General features: G+C 46.8%; 1 protein-coding gene across 1 annotated transcript; it reads left to right on the top strand.

The window, feature by feature from the left end:
• Positions 1-1866: 1866 nt before the first annotated feature.
• LOC139201151 (uncharacterized) lies at positions 1867-10921 on the top strand. Its single transcript, XM_070830397.1, has 12 exons — positions 1867-2018; positions 2600-2695; positions 4239-4308; positions 4429-4657; positions 5112-6912; positions 7007-7180; positions 7647-7820; positions 8448-8494; positions 8581-9280; positions 9390-9631; positions 10241-10428; positions 10619-10921. Exons 1-12 carry the CDS (start codon positions 1867-1869, stop codon positions 10919-10921), a joined length of 4176 nt encoding a protein of 1391 aa, XP_070686498.1.
• The last annotated feature ends 7350 nt before the right edge of the window (positions 10922-18271 follow it).

Raw genomic sequence — 18271 nt, 5'->3', positions numbered from 1 at the left:
AATCTCTTTATATTGTTACAATGTCTGTTAAATGAAGTTGCCATACTTGTTTATTTGTGTGTTTTTTCAATAAAGCATTGAAAAAAAAAAAAAAAAAAAAAAAAAAAAAAAAAAAAAAGCTCCGTTGAAAAGTGGTTCATTTTTTTTTAACACATGCTTCGAAGCTTCGGTGTCACAGGTAACATCACTACTAATAATAATATAAATATTATAAATATAAGTAAGTAACATTAGCAAACTAACAAGTTTCTCTGTTCTTGCTACGAAACTTCCGACACACTGCGGCTGCGCAGTCCGCAGTGACTTTCTTCACTCTCACTTGAACTTCATCAAGGACACCTTAGGTCGCTGCCTCATCCGGACCTGAAGGTAAAGTTCTCTTTCTTCCTGTAACACCAGCTGTCGGTGCTCTGCTTTGATGTGCAGGAGTGTCCAAACTCTTGACAACAGTTTTAGTATTATTTCTAATTTTCTTCTACATAGAGAGACGAGCTAATGTTCTCATTGTTCACCGTCTCAAACTTTCTACTCTCACTTGCTCTCTGACGTTTTCTTAATTCCACCATCTTGGGTCACCTGCAGCACATTTCTTCTTCTATTACTCATTTTATGGAGAAGCTGCCTCGTTCAAGACAGTTACTGTCACGTGCGTCTCAACAGCGGCGGGCGGACGGGGGGGGGGCACTCGGGCATGCAAAATGATTACCGGCAGCGCCCCTCACTACAGTTTTAGCTCGACTCCACTCGGTTCGGGTCGTTTCCACTACAGCTCACTAGCTCAGGGCCCCACCTCAACGACATAGCAAGCCTACTAGTACTTTAGCAGTACTAGTACTACCTTTAGCAGTACCACCTTTAGCAGTACTAGTACTACCTTTAGCAGTACTAGTACTACCTTTAGCAGTACTAGTACTATTACCACCTTTATCAGTACTAGTACTACCTTTAGCAGTACCACCTTTATCAGTACTAGTACTACCTTCAGCAGTACTAGTACTATTACCACCTTTATCAGTACTAGTACTACCTTTAGCAGTACCACCTTTAGCAGTACTAGTACTACCTTTAGCAGTACCACCTTTAGCAGTACTAGTACTACCTTTAGCAGTACTAGTACCACCTTTATCAGTACTAGTACTACCTTTAGCAGTACCACCTTTAGCAGTACTAGTACTATTACCACCTTTATCAGTACTAGTACTACCTTTAGCAGTACCACCTTCAGCAGTACTAGTACTATTACCACCTTTATCAGTACTAGTACTACCTTTAGCAGTACCACCTTTAGCAGTACTAGTACCACCTTTATCAGTACTAGTACTACCTTTAGCAGTACCACCTTTATCAGTACTAGTACTATTACCACCTTTATCAGTACTAGTACTACCTTTAGCAGTACCACCTTTAGCAGTACTAGTACTATTACCACCTTTATCAGTACTAGTACTACCTTTAGCAGTACCACCTTTAGCAGTACTAGTACTACCTTTAGCAGTACCACCTTTATCAGTACTATTACCACCTTTAGCAGTACTAGTACTATTACCACCTTTAGCAGTACTAGTACTAGTACCACCTTTATCAGTACTAGTACTACCTTTAGCAGTACCACCTTTATCAGTACTAGTACTACCTTCAGCAGTACTAGTACTATTACCACCTTTAGCAGTACTAGTACTAGTACCACCTTTATCAGTACTAGTACTACCTTTAGCAGTACCACCTTTATCAGTACTAGTACTACCTTCAGCAGTACTAGTACTATTACCACCTTTAGCAGTACTAGTACTATTACTACCTTTATCAGTACTAGTACTACTGCTTCTGTGGCTGAAGAGTAAAAAGTGAATTTCTCTGTCTGCCAGGATGTTTGAGGTACTGGACTCTGCTGGATCTGGACCTGGATCTGGACCTGGATCTGGACCTGGACCTGAAGCCAGCTGTGTGTCCCTCAAGAGTGACCGTTCAAAGAAAGAAATCCTTGATTTTAAAGGCCAGAGTCCCCCTGCAGCAGAGAGGTCAGCTGGTGTTAACATCACACTCACACTCTGACTGGACGTCCTGAGGCGGACTGAGATCTTAAATATTCCAATAATTAATTGATTTTAGGGAGAAGAGGTTTTTGCTGCCCTGAAGAGTGTTTTCACTTCAGTGCTGCAGGATGGAAGCTGCTGCTAGTTTGAGCGTCTGTGTGGAGTTTGCATGTAGTTAAAAGTCATGCAGGCTAATTGGTGACCTCTAATCGGGATATCTGGCTTCGGTTTTGCCCGTCTGCTCTCTGTTTCATGACACTCGCGGCTGGTTGGTGCTTTAGGAAACACTTGAGACGTAAAAGGAAGCAAAAGGCTAACGAAGGCTAACCCTCGTCCCAGCAAGTTCTTCCATCAAATCTTAGTTTTCAGCCATGTGACAGTAGGAACATGTCTGCGATGACTCCAGCCAGACTCTGACCTGTTGCATTACAACAGTAGGAACCGTCACAGCAGACGGTTGGTTTGTTGTCACTCTGGAGTGGCTGTAAGAAAACAGCGAGCGGACGTCTCAACAACACATTGTTTGAATCCTCCGGTGCTGATTTCATGCTGTGTTTTTCTATCAGGCTGGAAGAAGCAGAAGCCGGAGGTGTGTCCTGGAGGAGTGACCTGTCCATGGATTGTCCTCAGTCCTTCCAAAATGGGCACCCTGTAGACCAAAGGTGTGTGTGTGTGTGTGTGTGTGTGTGTGTGTCAGATCTTCAGTTTCCATCTGTATTCTCTTCAGTATAAATGTGAGAACGCACCCCCGATATAATCAATAACAATATTACACACTGTTAAACCTGCTAAACCTTTTCAGCAAACCTCCTGTAGGTTGAGGACACAAACATGCAGACGTGGTTTTAACCCTTTTCTCCTTTAAGTAAAACTGTGGGGACATAAAACAGACTGTGAAGATCTGAAATGTTAAATATTAGAATTATTAAAGTGTCTGAAACTGGCTGTTTAAAATCAGCTGGTTGTGTCTCAGCTGTTAATCAGACAGACCGCCATATTGGAAAAGGTCTCTGGATCACATGACTGCACCAGGAAGTTCAAGATCTGCCACTGAGGGAAGTTAAATTCAAGGATAAAAGCTGTAAAGGGACATTTCCAGGATATTTAAAATGTCTGGGACACCTGTGGGTTCTTATGACTTAAAGAATTTTACGAAACATCTTAGTAAAACATCTTAGTAAAACATCTTAGTAAAACTCCCTTCAGCACCACTGCTGGGAAAAACCCCACGGAGGAAACACTGGAGCGGCTCGTCTGGTCTGATGTTTCGTCTTCACTCATGGTTTCATTAAAATAAGCAGTGAAAAGCCAGCAGCTCAGCAGCAGACAGACAGACAGAGACAAGCTGGTGAATGTGGTGGAGCGTATGGAGCCAGGAGAGACTGAAGATGGAGCCAGGAGAGACTAAAGATGGAGCCAGGAGAGACTGAAGATGGAGCCGGGAGAGACTGAAGATGGAGCCAGGAGAGACTAAAGATGGAGCCGGGAGATACTGAAGATGGAGCCAGGAGAGACTGAAGATGGAGCCGGGAGAGACTGAAGATGGAGCCGGGAGAGACTGAAGATGGAGCCGGGAGAGACTGAAGATGGAGCCGGGAGAGACTGAAGATGGAGCCGGGAGAGACTGAAGATGGAGCCGGGAGAGACTGAAGATGGAGCCAGGAGATACTGAAGATGGAGCCGGGAGAGACTGAAGATGGAGCCAGGAGAGACTAAAGATGGAGCCGGGAGAGACTGAAGATGGAGCCGGGAGAGACTAAAGATGGAGCCAGGAGAGACTAAAGATGGAGCCAGGAGAGGGTGGAGGACATGAACAGAATCACTGATGTGTTGTGTGAGGGTTGCTGTTCATGGTGTTACAGGTGTAGCTCCGTCACGACAACACAAACGCAGGTCGGTTCTTTGAAACGAGCATTTGTTGCTTGGACAGCTCTTGTTTCTGTGATGCATCCACACCTTCGTCACGCCGTGAGAACTCGCTGGCTGCTTGTCAAGAAGAGTTACTTAAGTTCTTGAAAGTCTCTTTGACTGTCAGACACAAAAACACACGGTGTTCCTGCACTCAAAGCAGTCTGGACCGTTGATTCTCAGTGAGATCGGCGGTGTAACCAACACTTTAACCTGATTCAGTGCTGTGATCAACTCTTTAACTCAAAGGACCGTCGGCTTGTGTTTGACGGCTGATTCTTCATCATTTCTCCTCAGAGACGACCAGGAGAGCTCAGGGTTTCCCCGTGGTCAGTCCGACCAAACGCAGCTGAACTCCACATTCACGGTTTGTGCATTAACATGAATGAATTAAATCTAGTCTGGTCCCAGTCGTCTCCACGTGGACCTGAAGTCTGGTTTCACGCTCCTGCTGTGGTTGTGCTGTTTGTGTGATGGTGTCTTCCAGCTGCTGTGGGAGAACATCGTCACTTTTGGGAAAGACGAGCTGAAGAAGCTCCAGACGGTTCTGACCTCAGGTTACCCAGAATGCTCCGAGAGCCCGGGGGAGGATGAGGAGGTGCTGAGCGGTGAGGAGAAGGAGCAGAGGAGGAGGAGCAGGGAGGCGTTTCTGAACATCGCACTTTACTTCCTGAGGAGAATGAATCATTTGGAGCTGGCTGACTATCTGCAGAGCAGTAAGAGGATTTCATGTTCATGTTCTTTAGTTCCTGTCGACGCTGCTTTCTGCCCGTTCAGTTGTTTGTTCCAGTCTGAGAAGTGCATTTCTTCTTTATTCTACATCGTGGCAGCATGCATGGTGTCTAAATGTTGAATGTTTTGAATGCTCGACAGGTTTGACAGATAATATCAACAGGTTAGGTGTCCCAGAGAACACGTGGATTCATTAATAACAAACCGAGCTCCACTGATCCAACAATCAGTCCAGTTAAATCCAGATCCTGGTTTTATCTTGTATCCCCCAAACAAATCAAGCGTTTAGCAGTCCACAAAGACTGCCGCTGCCTCGTAGAGCTCCAGTCAGGTTCTGCACAGGCCGGTAACTTCTGGGGGAAGTCCGCCATTCTTCTGTGAGTATGAAGGGATGAAATGAAGTGGCCTGATCATTAATGATGTTACTCGCTCTTGCAGAATCTCCTGCCATGTGCCAACTTAACCTCAAATCGAATCTGACGAAGAGGTTCCAGTGTGTGTTTGAGGGCGTCACTAAAGCAGGAAGCCCGCCGCTTCTGAACCAGATCTACACAGAGCTCCACATCACAGAGGGGGGAACCGGAGAGGTCAACGATGAACACGAGGTCAGACTGATTGAAACAGCGTTCAAGAAAGTGGCGAAAGCGGAAACAAGAATAAGATGTGAAGACATCTTTAAATCCTCACCTGGAAGAGATGAACAAATCAGAGTAGTGATGACAAAGGGAGTGGCCGGTATCGGGAAAACGGTCCTCACACAGAAGTTCACTCTGGACTGGGCTGAAGACAAAACCAACCAGGACATACAGTTTGTGTTTCCTTTCACCTTCAGACAGCTGAATGTGCAGAAACAGAAGAAGTGCAGCTTGGTGGAACTCCTTCACGACTTCTTCACTGAAACCAAAGAAGCAGGAATCTGCAGGTTTGACGAGTTCCAGGTCGTCTTCATCTTCGACGGTCTGGACGAGTGTCGACTTCCTCTGGACTTCCTCAACAATGAGCCCCTGACTGATGTGACAGAGTCCACCTCAGTGGATGTGCTGCTGACAAACCTCATCAGTGGGAATCTGCTTCCCTCTGCTCGCCTCTGGATAACCACACGACCTGCAGCAGCCAATCAGATCCCCCTTGAACATGTTGACATGGTGACAGAGGTCAGAGGGTTCACTGATGAACAGAAGGAGGAGTACTTCAGGAAGAGATTCACAGATGAGAAGCAGGCCGACAGAATCATCTCCCACATCAAGACGTCCCGAAGCCTCCACATCATGTGCCACATCCCGGTCTTCTGCTGGATCACCGCTACGGTTCTGAAGGACATGTTGAAGACCAGAGATGGAGGAGTGCTGCCCAAGACCCTGACTGAGATGTACATCCACTTCCTGGTGGTTCAGACCAAACTGAAGAACATCAAGTACGATGGAGGAGCTGGGACAGACTCACACTGGAGTCCAGAGACCAGGAGGATGATCGAGTCTCTGGGAAAACTGGCGTTTGAGCAGCTGCAGGAAGGGAACCTGATCTTCTATGAATCAGACCTGGCAGAGTGCGGCACCGATATCATAGAAGCCTCTAAGTACTCAGGAGTGTTCACACAGATCTTTAAAGAGGAGAGAGGGCTGTACCTGAACAAGGTGTTCTGCTTTGTCCACCTGAGTGTTCAGGAGTTTCTGGCTGCTCTTCACGTCCATCTGACCTTCACCAACTCTGGAGTCAATCTGCTGTCAGACAAACAAGCATCCTCCCAGAAATGTGAAACGGGAAAACTTGAATCTGCACTACAACACCTCTACCAGAGTGCTGTGGACAAAGCTCTGCAGAGTCCAAATGGACACCTGGACTTGTTCCTCCGATTCTTCCTCGGCCTTTCCCTGCAGACCAATCAGACTCTCCTACGAGGCCTGCTGACACAAACAGGAAGTAGCTCAAGAACCGGTCAGGTAATGGTCGAGTACATCAAGAAGAAGATTGAGGAGACTCCCTTAGCGGAGCAAACCATCAACCTGTTCCACTGTCTGAATGAGCTGAATGATTGTTCTCTGGTGGAGAAGATCCAACAGTACCTGAGATCAGGGAGGCTCGCCACATATTCTCTCTCTCCTGCTCAGTGGTCAGCTCTGGTCTTCATCTTACTGTCGTCAGAAGAAGATCTGGATGTGTTTGACCTGAAGAAGTACTCCGCTACAGAAGAGGCTCTTCTGAGGCTGCTGCCAGTGGTCAAAGCCTGCAAGAAAGCTGTGTAAGTGGCATTTATTCATCAGTAAATATGCTACAATCTTTCAACTGGTGAGAAACATGAATAACTTCTTGTTTCCTTACTGTTGTCTGTTCAGACTGAGCGGCTGTAACCTCTCTGAGGGAAGCTGTGAAGCTCTGTCCTCAGTCCTCAGCTCCCAGTCCTCCAGTCTGAGAGAGCTGGACCTGAGTAACAACGACCTGACGGATTCAGGAGTGAAGCTGCTGTCTGCTGGACTGGGGAGTCCACACTGTTTACTGAAAACTCTCAGGTCAGGATTCGTTAAATAACTCAAGTGGCCATATTTTAAATACTAAATTAGTACCTGAACAAAAAAGAAAACCAAAACAAACCAAGTATTCACAGGGTCTTCACTGTTCAGTACTTTGATATATCACATCTTTCTTTATTATATTCTATAAGAAGTGTATATTTGCTTTGGTTCAGACTAAAATATCTAAAATAAGTATTTTGTGGATTGTCAGGAAATTTGCTTCAAACATTCATGCTCCCCTCATGATGATTCATATATATATTTTATAAAGTGTTAAAGCTGTTAAATGTGAACATGCTAATGTTATTGTGCATGCTGGTGTTAGCATTTAGCTCAAAACACAGCCTCACAGAGAAACGTGATTTTTTTTAATTGATGTATTTCTTTGAAGACAGTTTTTCTTCTTTTCCACTCGTATGATCGTCGTATGATCGTCCAGGTGTGTTGTTTTGTGTGTTTGCAGGCTGTCAGGCTGTCTGATCACAGAGGAAGGCTGTGCTTCTCTGGCCTCAGCTCTGAGCTCCAACCCCTCCCACCTGAGAGAGCTGGACCTGAGCTACAACCATCCAGGAGCCTCAGGGCTGAAGCTGCTGTCTGCTGGACCGGACGGTCCTGAATGGAAGCTGGACACTCTCAGGTATGAAGGGACCTGCGTACGGCTGTTAGCGGTGTTTAGCAAACAGATGTGAAGTTTTACTTTCGGCCAAACGCATCAGGGAGCAGCCGACACAGCAAGTCTTTGCTGTTTCACATCCATCTGCAATTCTTCAGCTCAGTTTGGTAAGAAAAGCAGAGTGAAGCCAAGAGTTATGAGTGAAGAGAGGAAGCGAGGAGACTAAGTAATAGTTTTCCACTAAAGTTCCACCAGCTCGTACAGATGATCCTCTACTTTAATCCGGACAGGTTATGTTTGTCACAGCAGATTTAAATCTGAGAATTGAATCATTATTTCTGCTTCAGTGACATCAAACATGACGTGCAGCACAGTGGAAATAGAAGTTATCCTATTCAACCCCAAACCACAGTAAAGTGAACATGCTTAAAACATCCTAACGTAGAAACAACGGTGGTGTTTTTATGAGAAGCCTGTTTGTTTTTGGTTTTTAAGGGAAATGGTCTCTGAGGACTGGAAGCAAAGTACTATTGTTGTTATTTGAGACAGAAGTTATAGTCTTTGACACACACACACACACACACACACACCGTCATCCTTTCTTTCACACAAATGAGAAACGATGTCACGTTGGTGTCTGCATGCTTTCAGGATGGAGCCTGGTGGAGTCCGATGGTTGAGACCAGGCCTGAGGAAGTGTAAGTGTCTTCAACTTGTTCAAATCTCCGACGTCGTCATCAAACTGCCAGTACTGATGACTGCTGTGTGTCGTTCTCCTCGTCAGATTCCTGCAAACTCACGATCGACACAAACACGACGAACGGGAAGCTCAAACTGTCGGACAGCGACAGGAAGGTGATGCACGTGGATGAGGACCAGCGTTACCCCGCTCACGCAGAGAGGTTTGACCACTGGCCTCAGCTGATGTGTGGAAACCGTCTGACCGGCCGGTGCTACTGGGAGCTCGAGTGGGGGGGGAGAGTTCACACGTCGGTGGCCTACAGCGGAATCGGCAGGAGAGGAGACGGTGACGACTGCTTGTTCGGAAGCAACGATCAGTCCTGGAGGCTGATCTGCTCTGATCGGGGCTACTCTGTCTGTCACAATAACAGAGGAGCATCCCTGTCCTCCTCCCCCTCTTTCTCCCCCTTCCCTTCCTCCTCCCCCTCCTCCTCCTCCTCCAACACAGTGGCGGTCTATGTGGACTGTCCTGCCGGCTCTCTGTCCTTCTACAAAGTCTCTTCTGACACACTGATCCACCTCCACACCTTCAACACCTCCTTCACTGGGCCTCTGTATCCCGGCTTTGGCTTCACTCCTGGTTCCTGGGTGTCTCTGTCCCCCCTGCAGGAGGGAGAGTCTCCGTCCCCCCTGCAGGAGGGAGAGTCTCCGTCCCCCCTGCAGGAGGGAGAGTCTCCGTCCCCCCTGCTGGAGGGAGAGCCTCCGTCCCCCCTTCAGGAGGGAGAGCCTCCGTCCCCCCTGCAGTAGGGAGAGCCTCCGTCCCCCCTGCAGTAGGGAGAGCCTCCGTCCCCCCTGCAGGAGGGAGAGTCTCCGTCCCCCCTGCAGTAGGGAGAGCCTCCGTCCCCCCTTCAGGAGGGAGAGCCTCCGTCCCCCCTTCAGGAGGGAGAGCCTCCGTCCCCCCTGCAGTAGGGAGAGCCTCCGTCCCCCCTTCAGGAGGGAGAGCCTCCGTCCCCCCTGCAGTAGGGAGAGCCTCCGTCCCCCCTGCAGTAGGGAGAGCCTCCGTCCCCCCTTCAGGAGGGAGAGCCTCCGTCCCCCCTGCAGGAGGGAGAGCCTCCGTCCCCCCTTCAGTAGGGAGAGCCTCCGTCCCCCCTGCAGTAGGGAGAGCCTCCGTCCCCCCTGCAGGAGGGAGAGCCTCCGTCCCCCCTTCAGGAGGGAGAGCCTCCGTCCCCCCTGCAGGAGGGAGAGCCTCCGTCCCCCCTTCAGGAGGGAGAGCCTCCGTCCCCCCTTCAGGAGGGAGAGCCTCCGTCCCCCCTGCTGGAGGGAGAGCCTCCGTCCCCCCTGCTGGAGGGAGAGCCTCCGTCCCCCCTGCTGGAGGGAGAGCCTCCGTCCCCCCTTCAGGAGGGAGAGCCTCCGTCCCCCCTTCAGGAGGGAGAGCCTCCGTCCCCCCTGCAGGAGGGAGAGCCTCCGTCCCCCCTGCAGGAGGGAGAGCCTCCGTCCCCCCTTCAGGAGGGAGAGCCTCCGTCCCCCCTGCAGTAGGGAGAGCCTCCGTCCCCCCTTCAGGAGGGAGAGCCTCCGTCCCCCCTGCAGTAGGGAGAGCCTCCGTCCCCCCTTCAGGAGGGAGAGCCTCGGAGGGAGAGCCTCCGTCCCCCCTGCAGGAGGGAGAGCCTCCGTCCCCCCTGCAGGAGGGAGAGCCTCCGTCCCCCCTTCAGGAGGGAGAGCCTCCGTCCCCCCTTCAGGAGGGAGAGCCTCCGTCCCCCCTGCAGGAGGGAGAGCCTCAGTCCCCCCTTCAGGAGGGAGAGCCTCCGTCCCCCCTTCAGGAGGGAGAGCCTCCGTCCCCCCTGCAGTAGGGAGAGCCTCCGTCCCCCCTTCAGGAGGGAGAGCCTCCGTCCCCCCTTCAGGAGGGAGAGCCTCCGTCCCCCCTTCAGGAGGGAGAGCCTCCGTCCCCCCTGCAGTAGGGAGAGCCTCCGTCCCCCCTTCAGGAGGGAGAGCCTCCGTCCCCCCTTCAGGAGGGAGAGCCTCCGTCCCCCCTGCAGGAGGGAGAGCCTCCGTCCCCCCTGCAGGAGGGAGAGCCTCCGTCCCCCCTTCAGTAGGGAGAGCCTCCGTCCCCCCTGCAGTAGGGAGAGCCTCCGTCCCCCCTTCAGGAGGGAGAGCCTCCGTCCCCCCTGCAGGAGGGAGAGCCTCAGTCCCCCCTGCTGGAGGGAGAGCCTCCGTCCCCCCTGCAGGAGGGAGAGCCTCAGTCCCCCCTGCTGGAGGGAGAGCCTCCGTCCCCCCTGCTGGAGGGAGAGCCTCCGTCCCCCCTGCAGGAGGGAGAGCCTCCGTCCCCCCTTCAGGAGGGAGAGCCTCCGTCCCCCCTTCAGGAGGGAGAGCCTCCCCCTGCTGGAGAAACACTCCCCCTGCTGGAGAAACACTCCCCCTGCTGGAGAAACACTCCCCCTGCTGACTGAGCGCTGAGGGTCACTGTGGTTGCAGGTTTTGCCAGAAAGCGACCGTAAGTCGTGGATCAGATTTTAGTTCAGAGGCTCTCCTCTTACACTCTCCTTTGTTTTAAGAATAAGAAGGACAATCCTGAGAATTAAAAAAACATTTACTGAACTGATCTTGTTTACAAAACATGAACGACCTCAGAATAAGTGCACACATGGTGCCTCAGTCCTTCCCCACAGGCACAAACACTCACCACAGCTACTGACTGAACATTTGACTTTATTATCACAACAACTCGCCAAGATCTAGAAATGATTTCCACATCTGTGTAGTAATCCTCAGCCTAAAGCCTTAGAAATCTATAAAATGTCTACAGAAAAGTTGTGGCAGTGCTCGAACCACACGACTCTTTTGCTCTGATGCTGCGGCCTCATCGGACCCTCCGCTGGGCCGGTTTTGGCCCGCAGGCCGTACGTTTGACTCCCCGGGCCTGGAGGGTTTTAGTGTGAGTCAGTGAGTTTTGGAGACTTTCCACTACGATGGACCTCGGCGGCGTCTCTCTCTCCAGAAATCATCTCCTCCGTTACTCCAGATGATCCTCAGCCCGTAGGAACTACTTTCCGCCGAACTACACCCGCCAACCGTCTCGCTGCCTGTTCACCCGTAGACGCTGTTGCTCGAGTCTCAGAGTCACGTGACCTTTTTCCATTGCGGTGGATAATTCCCTGTTTGTCTCTTTATGTTTTATATTATAAATGCTGCTTATTATTTTTATTGTACTGTTACACTCCAGTATATTTTATTTACCTGTTCACCGTTATACTCATGAATATTCATAAATGTATGTTCCAATTAACCTCTGTGTAAGAATTTTAATACATCTTTTTTTTTTTTTATTCATACTTTTATATATTTATATTTTACTTTGTGTTTGAAGTTTATTCTTATTCTGGGGATTATTAAAGGAATTCTGATTATACGACATGTTTTACAGTATTTAAACCAATAACGTGCCATCAAACTGTAGCTTGGGCTGAAGTCTTTTGTTTATTTTCTTTTGGTCGATAACTGACTTATTTTTTGGATATCTGCCCGTGCGTGCGTATGGATGGATGGATGGATGGATGGATGGATGCGGTGGGGGATTTGGTTTTTACTGGAACTACAGCTACAGTAGAAACATCTCCTGAATGTTTTTTTTACTGTTTTTTAGTCCTGACAAAGAAACTGAAAACATTCCTCATGTGCACAATGAACTTCTTCTGTTTCTCACCCTTTAAAGACGAAAGCTGCTTCACCAATAAAAGTCTAAAAGCATTCTGTGAGAGTGTTTGTTGTCTTTCTCCGGTCGGGAACACCGACACGATTCAGCTCAGAGATCCAGTGTGTTTCACCTCTGGGCCGACCTGGAAGACCGACTAACATCACGTCTCTGGGATAAATCTTAAATACGTTTTTTATAATAGTTCCAGAAAATATTATTATGTAGATGTAGATATTGTTTATTGATCCCTCAGTGGGGAAAGTTTACTGTTACAGCAGCTCAAAGGGGAAACAGACAAAAACACACAGTTAAAGAACAGAAAAGTTGTAGTATGTTGACGGTTGATCATGTTTTCATAGATATGATCCTTAGTTATTGTAGAAACAGACATTTGTTATTTGAAAAATGGCTAAATATAAGTGAAATCCACATTTTGCAGTTTCTAATTAGCCAAAAAGCAACAAAATGAACTAATTTACAATTTATTTTCATAAGATCATATTAATTAAGATAAGATGATGATGACAGATAAGATTTTTGAGTCAATATATCAAATATTATGTTAAATAATACAGAAACCATTGTTACCCATTATATGAAACCCAGATCACATGACCTGTTCCTTATGATGTCATTTCCTCCTGATGAAGACACTCAGGAGGCTGTAAGCTTTGTTCTTTCTGCCTTTTCCTAAAAAAATTCTAATAAACTAATGTCAGAGTGGAGGAAGAACTGAAGTCAACAGTGTTCCTCCAATATCGCTTTTAAATGATGTGTAATAGTATTTCACTTAATTACTACTGTAGTAGTTTAAAAATCTTTCTCAAAAATGCAATATGATGTTTAGTTCTGATTTCTGATTTCAGGCCGTCTGTCTGTAACTTAATTGGCACAATAATCAATTAATATCTCCTTTTATTTAACAAATATCCGAAATAAATAATCCTTAAGCTTGTCAGTTACTAAAAACACAACATATCAACACTTTTTAATCAGGAGAAAACATATATGAACCTTTTTTTCCAAAGATTTTGAAACTCAAAAAGCCCCGAAATGATATAATGACCCTTAAACGCATCACGCTGTCAGGTGTCCTCACCTGTCCACATACTTCTGACCGCACGCAATCAGACAAAACTGTCCTCTTTGCATTCTGTGAATCTGTTGAAGTTGTAGTCGTGTAGATTGTTGCCTTCTTCCAGTCCAGCAGAGGGCAGCATCGTCCCACTGGTAGCAACTGTGACAACACACTTACTAAAGCAGTGATCGACGCCTCTGTCTCTTTCTTTACAGCCGATATTATGATCCTTAACGTGTGTGAGAGTAAACAGGACATAGCTGGTGACTGTGAGCAGCGTCACTGCTCCTTTAAAGACAATAACATTTGTCCTTCAGCAGGAATCGAAGCCACACTGAGTCACCTGTCAGCAGCTGCTGCTTTTTATCTGTTCACACTGAAGAGAGGAAGCTCACACAAAGAGAGCGAGAGCTGGGCCCTGATGTGTGTGTTTTAAATGTGTGTGTGTGTGTGTGTGTGTGTGTGTGTGTGTGTGTGTGTGTGTGTGTGTGTGTGTGTGTGTGTGTGTGCTGTGTGTCCTCCCTGCCTGAGGGCGGCGCTGCTCTGTGCTGTTTCAGTGAGCTCAGGTGGAGGTGCAGGTGCAGGTGGAGGCTCGTGGCGGCCATTTTAAAATGGCTCCTGCTGAGGCCGACGTCACTCCTGCAGACTGAGAGCAGCAGTTTCAAAGTGGGCAGAGGTGAGAGTCCTTTTCCTTTTGTTCCCTTTGTCCTGTTTATCTTAAAGGTTTTAGTTTGTGAAGGTTGGAAAGTTAGTTGGTGATATTACAGATTGTTTTGTTTATTGTTCTGGCCGTTCTCACCCTGATGATTTAGTTTATCTGCAATCCACCCAGTAAATTATGGCCCCATGTAGAGGGAAACAGTGGCAGGACCACGTTGTGACTAACCAATCAGATGCAGATGTGAAGAGTGAATGTGTTTGACGAATGGACGTCACTTCTGGTTCCAAAATCAAGATGGCGATGCCCAAAAAGCCAATGTTGAGGCTTCAAAACGGCAGTTCACGAACCAGTGGGCGACATCTATGGTGTCAGAATCTCATGCTTGATGTTAATGCTCAAGCATTAGCCCCTGTTAGCACAAGCATTAGCCCCTGTTAGCACAAGCATTGGCCCCAGTTAGCACCAGCATTGACCCCTGTTAGCACAAGCATTAGCCCCAGTTAGCACCAGCATTAGCCCCTGTTAGCACCAGCATTGGCCCCTGTTAGCACAAGCATTAGCCCCAGTTAGCACCAGCATTAGCCCCTGTTAGCACAAGCATTGGCCCCAGTTAGCACCAGCATTGGCCCCTGTTAGCACAAGCATTAGCCCCTGTTAGCACCAGCATTAGCCCCAGTTAGCACAAGCATTAGCCCCTGTTAGCACAAGCATTAGCCCCTGTTAGCACAAGCATTGGCCCCTGTTAGCACAAGCATTAGCCCCTGTTAGCACAAGCATTAGCCCCTGTTAGCACAAGCATTGGCCCCTGTTAGCACAAGCATTAGCCCCTGTTAGCACAAGCATTAGCCCCTGTTAGCACAAGCATTAGCCCCAGTTAGCACCAGCATTAGCCCCTGTTAGCACCAGCATTAGCCCCTGTTAGCACCAGCATTGGCCCCTGTTAGCACCAGCATTGGCCCCTGTTAGCACAAGCATTAGCCCCTGTTAGCACAAGCATTAGCCCCAGTTAGCACAAGCATTGGCCCCAGTTAGCACAAGCATTGGCCCCAGTTAGCACCAGCATTAGCCCCTGGTTGCCCATAATTGTCTTTACTCATGCAAACAACAATCAGTCGATCACGAGCCAGATATTTGCTTCGCATGTGAGATGAGCAGGTTTTGTGGAGCGTTCAGCAGCTGAACACAGATGTTTCCCTCAGTAGCTGATAGATACCAAAGCCAGAGCTAAAATTCATCGTGTGGACACAAACACTGAGCTGAAAGCTGCACAGGATGTTGAGTGCCTTGGGTGTTGTGAAAAGGTTGGTCCCACGCGGTGCCACGCTCTGCTCTGCACGGTAACATGATCAGAGTCTGGTGGCCTTGAAGACGGCGATGAAAGCTGTGACACGTCCACCTCAGGTACAGCGAGGGACCGTCGTCCAGATTTAATACTGTACAAGGAGCTGTGATCTCTTTAAAACTTTAAAAATCCACCATATTTACAAAAAGGAACCATGTTCACCAATTCACCGGTTAACTAATAACCAATTATTTTGATTATAGAGGACTAAAATAAACTTTCTCTCAAAAGTCAAAATGCCAAAAATTCTCTGGTTATTTGCTGTTTTTCTTTGTCCTCCATGATATTCTGCTAAATGTCTTGTTGTTAGTCTGATATTTTACTGATTAATCAAGAAATTAATTGACAAATTAATCTATAATGAAACATTATTTGCAGCTTTAGTGCAAAGATAATGTATAAAATAATGAAAAATATGAAAAAGAGCTCCGTCAGGTCTGTTTAGCAGCTTCTGACGACCTGTCTGGTGTCATTGATGCTTCGTTAGGACTCTCAGTGTTTTGCAGTGAAAATGAAACTCGTTCTCTCTCTGCTGGTTCCTGGGAGTCTTGAGGGCGAGCTGGCTCAGACTCTTGGCAGCGGGGTCCAGGTTTAAGGATCCGGCTCCTCGACAACAAACGGAGGTGTTGACAGAGCTGATCCGGGCCGACCCGCAGGCCCGCGGGAGGCGTCGCTCCCAGCAGAGACGACAGCTGAAGCTTCGGAGGAACGACGCAGCCTGGGATCCTGCTCCTGAACCACTCCGACGCCTGCGTCTGAGCCGCTGGAGTTCCCAGCATGCCTCTGACTGACTCAGGTGGAGCGTGAGGCCGGGCCAGCTGCCGCGGGGAGGCTCGGCCTGCGGGGGCCCCTCTTCCTCCAGGCTGCTGCAGCTCAGACCCCCGAGACCGCAAACAAATGTTGTCCACAAACAAAAGAGCATAAAGGAGCGTGAACACAATCAGCTCGTCCTTAAACGACGTTAATGAACATGAATTTACATTTATTAAGATGCTTTTGTCCAAGTAACTCGACTCAAAATGTTCCTTTTCAAAGCTTTTCTCTCTTAGTTTATATGGATTCTTTTCACTTAACTCATTAGATTAAGTTTATTAAAGCACAAGATTAACATTATTAAATATCCAGGAGGAGGAAGTATTCAGAAGTAGAAGTAGTATTACCACGCTGTACGAGTACTCTGTTACAGTCACAGTCCTGCAATGAGAGTGTTCCCACAGTAACAGTCTGGGAGCATGATGAGGAACATGTAGCTGAAGTATTAAAGCAGCAGTAAAGTGTCTCCTGTGCCTGTTCTTCTATCTGATCCTCACATGTTTAACATTAAACTCATTACTCAGGTTAAAGTCAGTGACACAGTTTTATGTGAGCAGGAAAACCCACTTTTATAACTTAAACAGTTCAGTTTACCTTCAAATGTGACAAAGAAAAACAGCAAATCTTCCCATCAAAGCTGGAAATTATATTATTATTATTATATTATATTTAAAAATAGGATTAAAATGAATGTTTGATTTTCAAAAAGAAGCTTCTCATAACAAAACAATACAAAAAGTATGAGTAGTATCATCAGTAGTAGTAGTACCAGTAGTATGTGTAGTATTAATAGTACCACTAGTAGTATAAGTACTGGTATCAGTAGTATAAGTAGTAGTAATAATGATAGTGGTAGTACTAGTAGTGGTAGTAGATAGTGGTAGTAGTACTAGTAGTGATAGTAGTAGTAGTAATACTAGTAGTAGTACCAGCAGTAGTATTAGTAGTATGAGTAGTATTAATAGTACCAATAGTAGTATAAGTACTAGTATCAGTAGTAAAAGTAGTAGTAATAATGATAGTGGTAGTACTAGTAGTCGTAGTAGATAGTGGTAGTAGTACTAGTAGTGATAGTGGAAGTAGATAGTAGTAGTACTAGTAGTGGTAGTAGTATCAGTAGTAGTAGATAGTGGTAGTAGTACTAGTAGTGGTAGTAGTAGTAGTAGTACTACTAGTACTTCTCGTCTTGTTTATTTCTATTAATGCACATTTAATTAAAACAGACCAAATGTAAGGGTTGTCATGAATCAGGGGAGCTGCAGTGTGTATAGATGGAAGTAAACGGTAATATTAGAGTATTTGTGCTCATGAGCCTGAGAACATCTTGGTAGGAGTGTTAAAGGCCCAAACTGAAATATTCAGTGCATGTTTACTCCCTCGCTGCTGTTACCTGTGGCTGTATCCACATGTGCACCTTTTCCTGCTCACCTGAGGACTGCCCGTGTGCTTCCTGTACCTTTCCCCGTTCACTAAACCGCTCGTGTGTCCTCCTCTGCCTCCGTTATCAGTATCGGGGTCGTCTCCCTGCTGCCTCACAGATTATGTTTGTTCACCTGAAGTGATGCGTTTGATTTCTTCCCCTTTGTCCTGCTAATCCCTGTTAATCTGCACAGAAGAAGCTCCGCCAAATATTTATTAATCTCATTAACTCGTCCACAGGAGTTTACCTGATGTGGGAAAATACCTGCTTAAGTGTGATTTAAGTCGTCCGTCTGGTTTCTTAAATAATACGAGACCATTTGTGTTGTGCTCCACTCCTGCTGGGCGCCGCCGTTCTGTTAAGACCACAACAATAATCCATTTTATTCTTAATTTATTCAGATTGTTGAGCTTCTGTTACCTTTAATAGAGACACGTAGTAAGAGGACAGGTCTTTAGATGTTATCTGATATAACCAAACAGGAAATAGAGACTATTAGATGATTAATAGTTAATATTACTTATTAATGTGAACTATTTTAAAGAGATTCATGTGATTGTTTAATTTGCTTCTTCATTAAACTGAATCGTGAACTGAACTCCATCAGAATTAACAGAAATGTGTGTAAATATTATACAAATAAAACATTTAAAAAAAAAGAAAAATAGACTAGAAATGACAAACTTAATAACACCAGATAAAAGAATAGATTAACAAACACAAAAATTGATAAAAGTCAGTGACAAACACAATTAAACATTTTTAAAATCCAGAATAAAGACTAAAGAGTGA

This window comes from Pempheris klunzingeri, chromosome 5 (genome assembly GCF_042242105.1).
Source record: "Pempheris klunzingeri isolate RE-2024b chromosome 5, fPemKlu1.hap1, whole genome shotgun sequence".
NCBI classification, from domain to species: Eukaryota; Metazoa; Chordata; class Actinopteri; order Acropomatiformes; family Pempheridae; genus Pempheris; species Pempheris klunzingeri.
This window is presented reverse-complemented; position numbering and strand designations above follow the sequence as displayed.

What these genes read in the sequence shown, in the direction of transcription:
- LOC139201151 (XM_070830397.1), top strand. Translation starts at nt 1,867, where the DNA reads ATGTTTGAGGTACTGGACTCTGCTGGATCTGGACCTGGATCTGGACCT. An exon ending in AAAGCCTGCAAGAAAGCTGT is followed by an intron (nt 6,913 to 7,006) that starts GTAAGTGGCATT and finishes TTGTCTGTTCAG; the next exon opens with ACTGAGCGGCTGTAACCTCT. An exon ending in GAGCCTCCGTCCCCCCTGCA is followed by an intron (nt 9,281 to 9,389) that starts GTAGGGAGAGCC and finishes TCCCCCCTTCAG; the next exon opens with GAGGGAGAGCCTCCGTCCCC.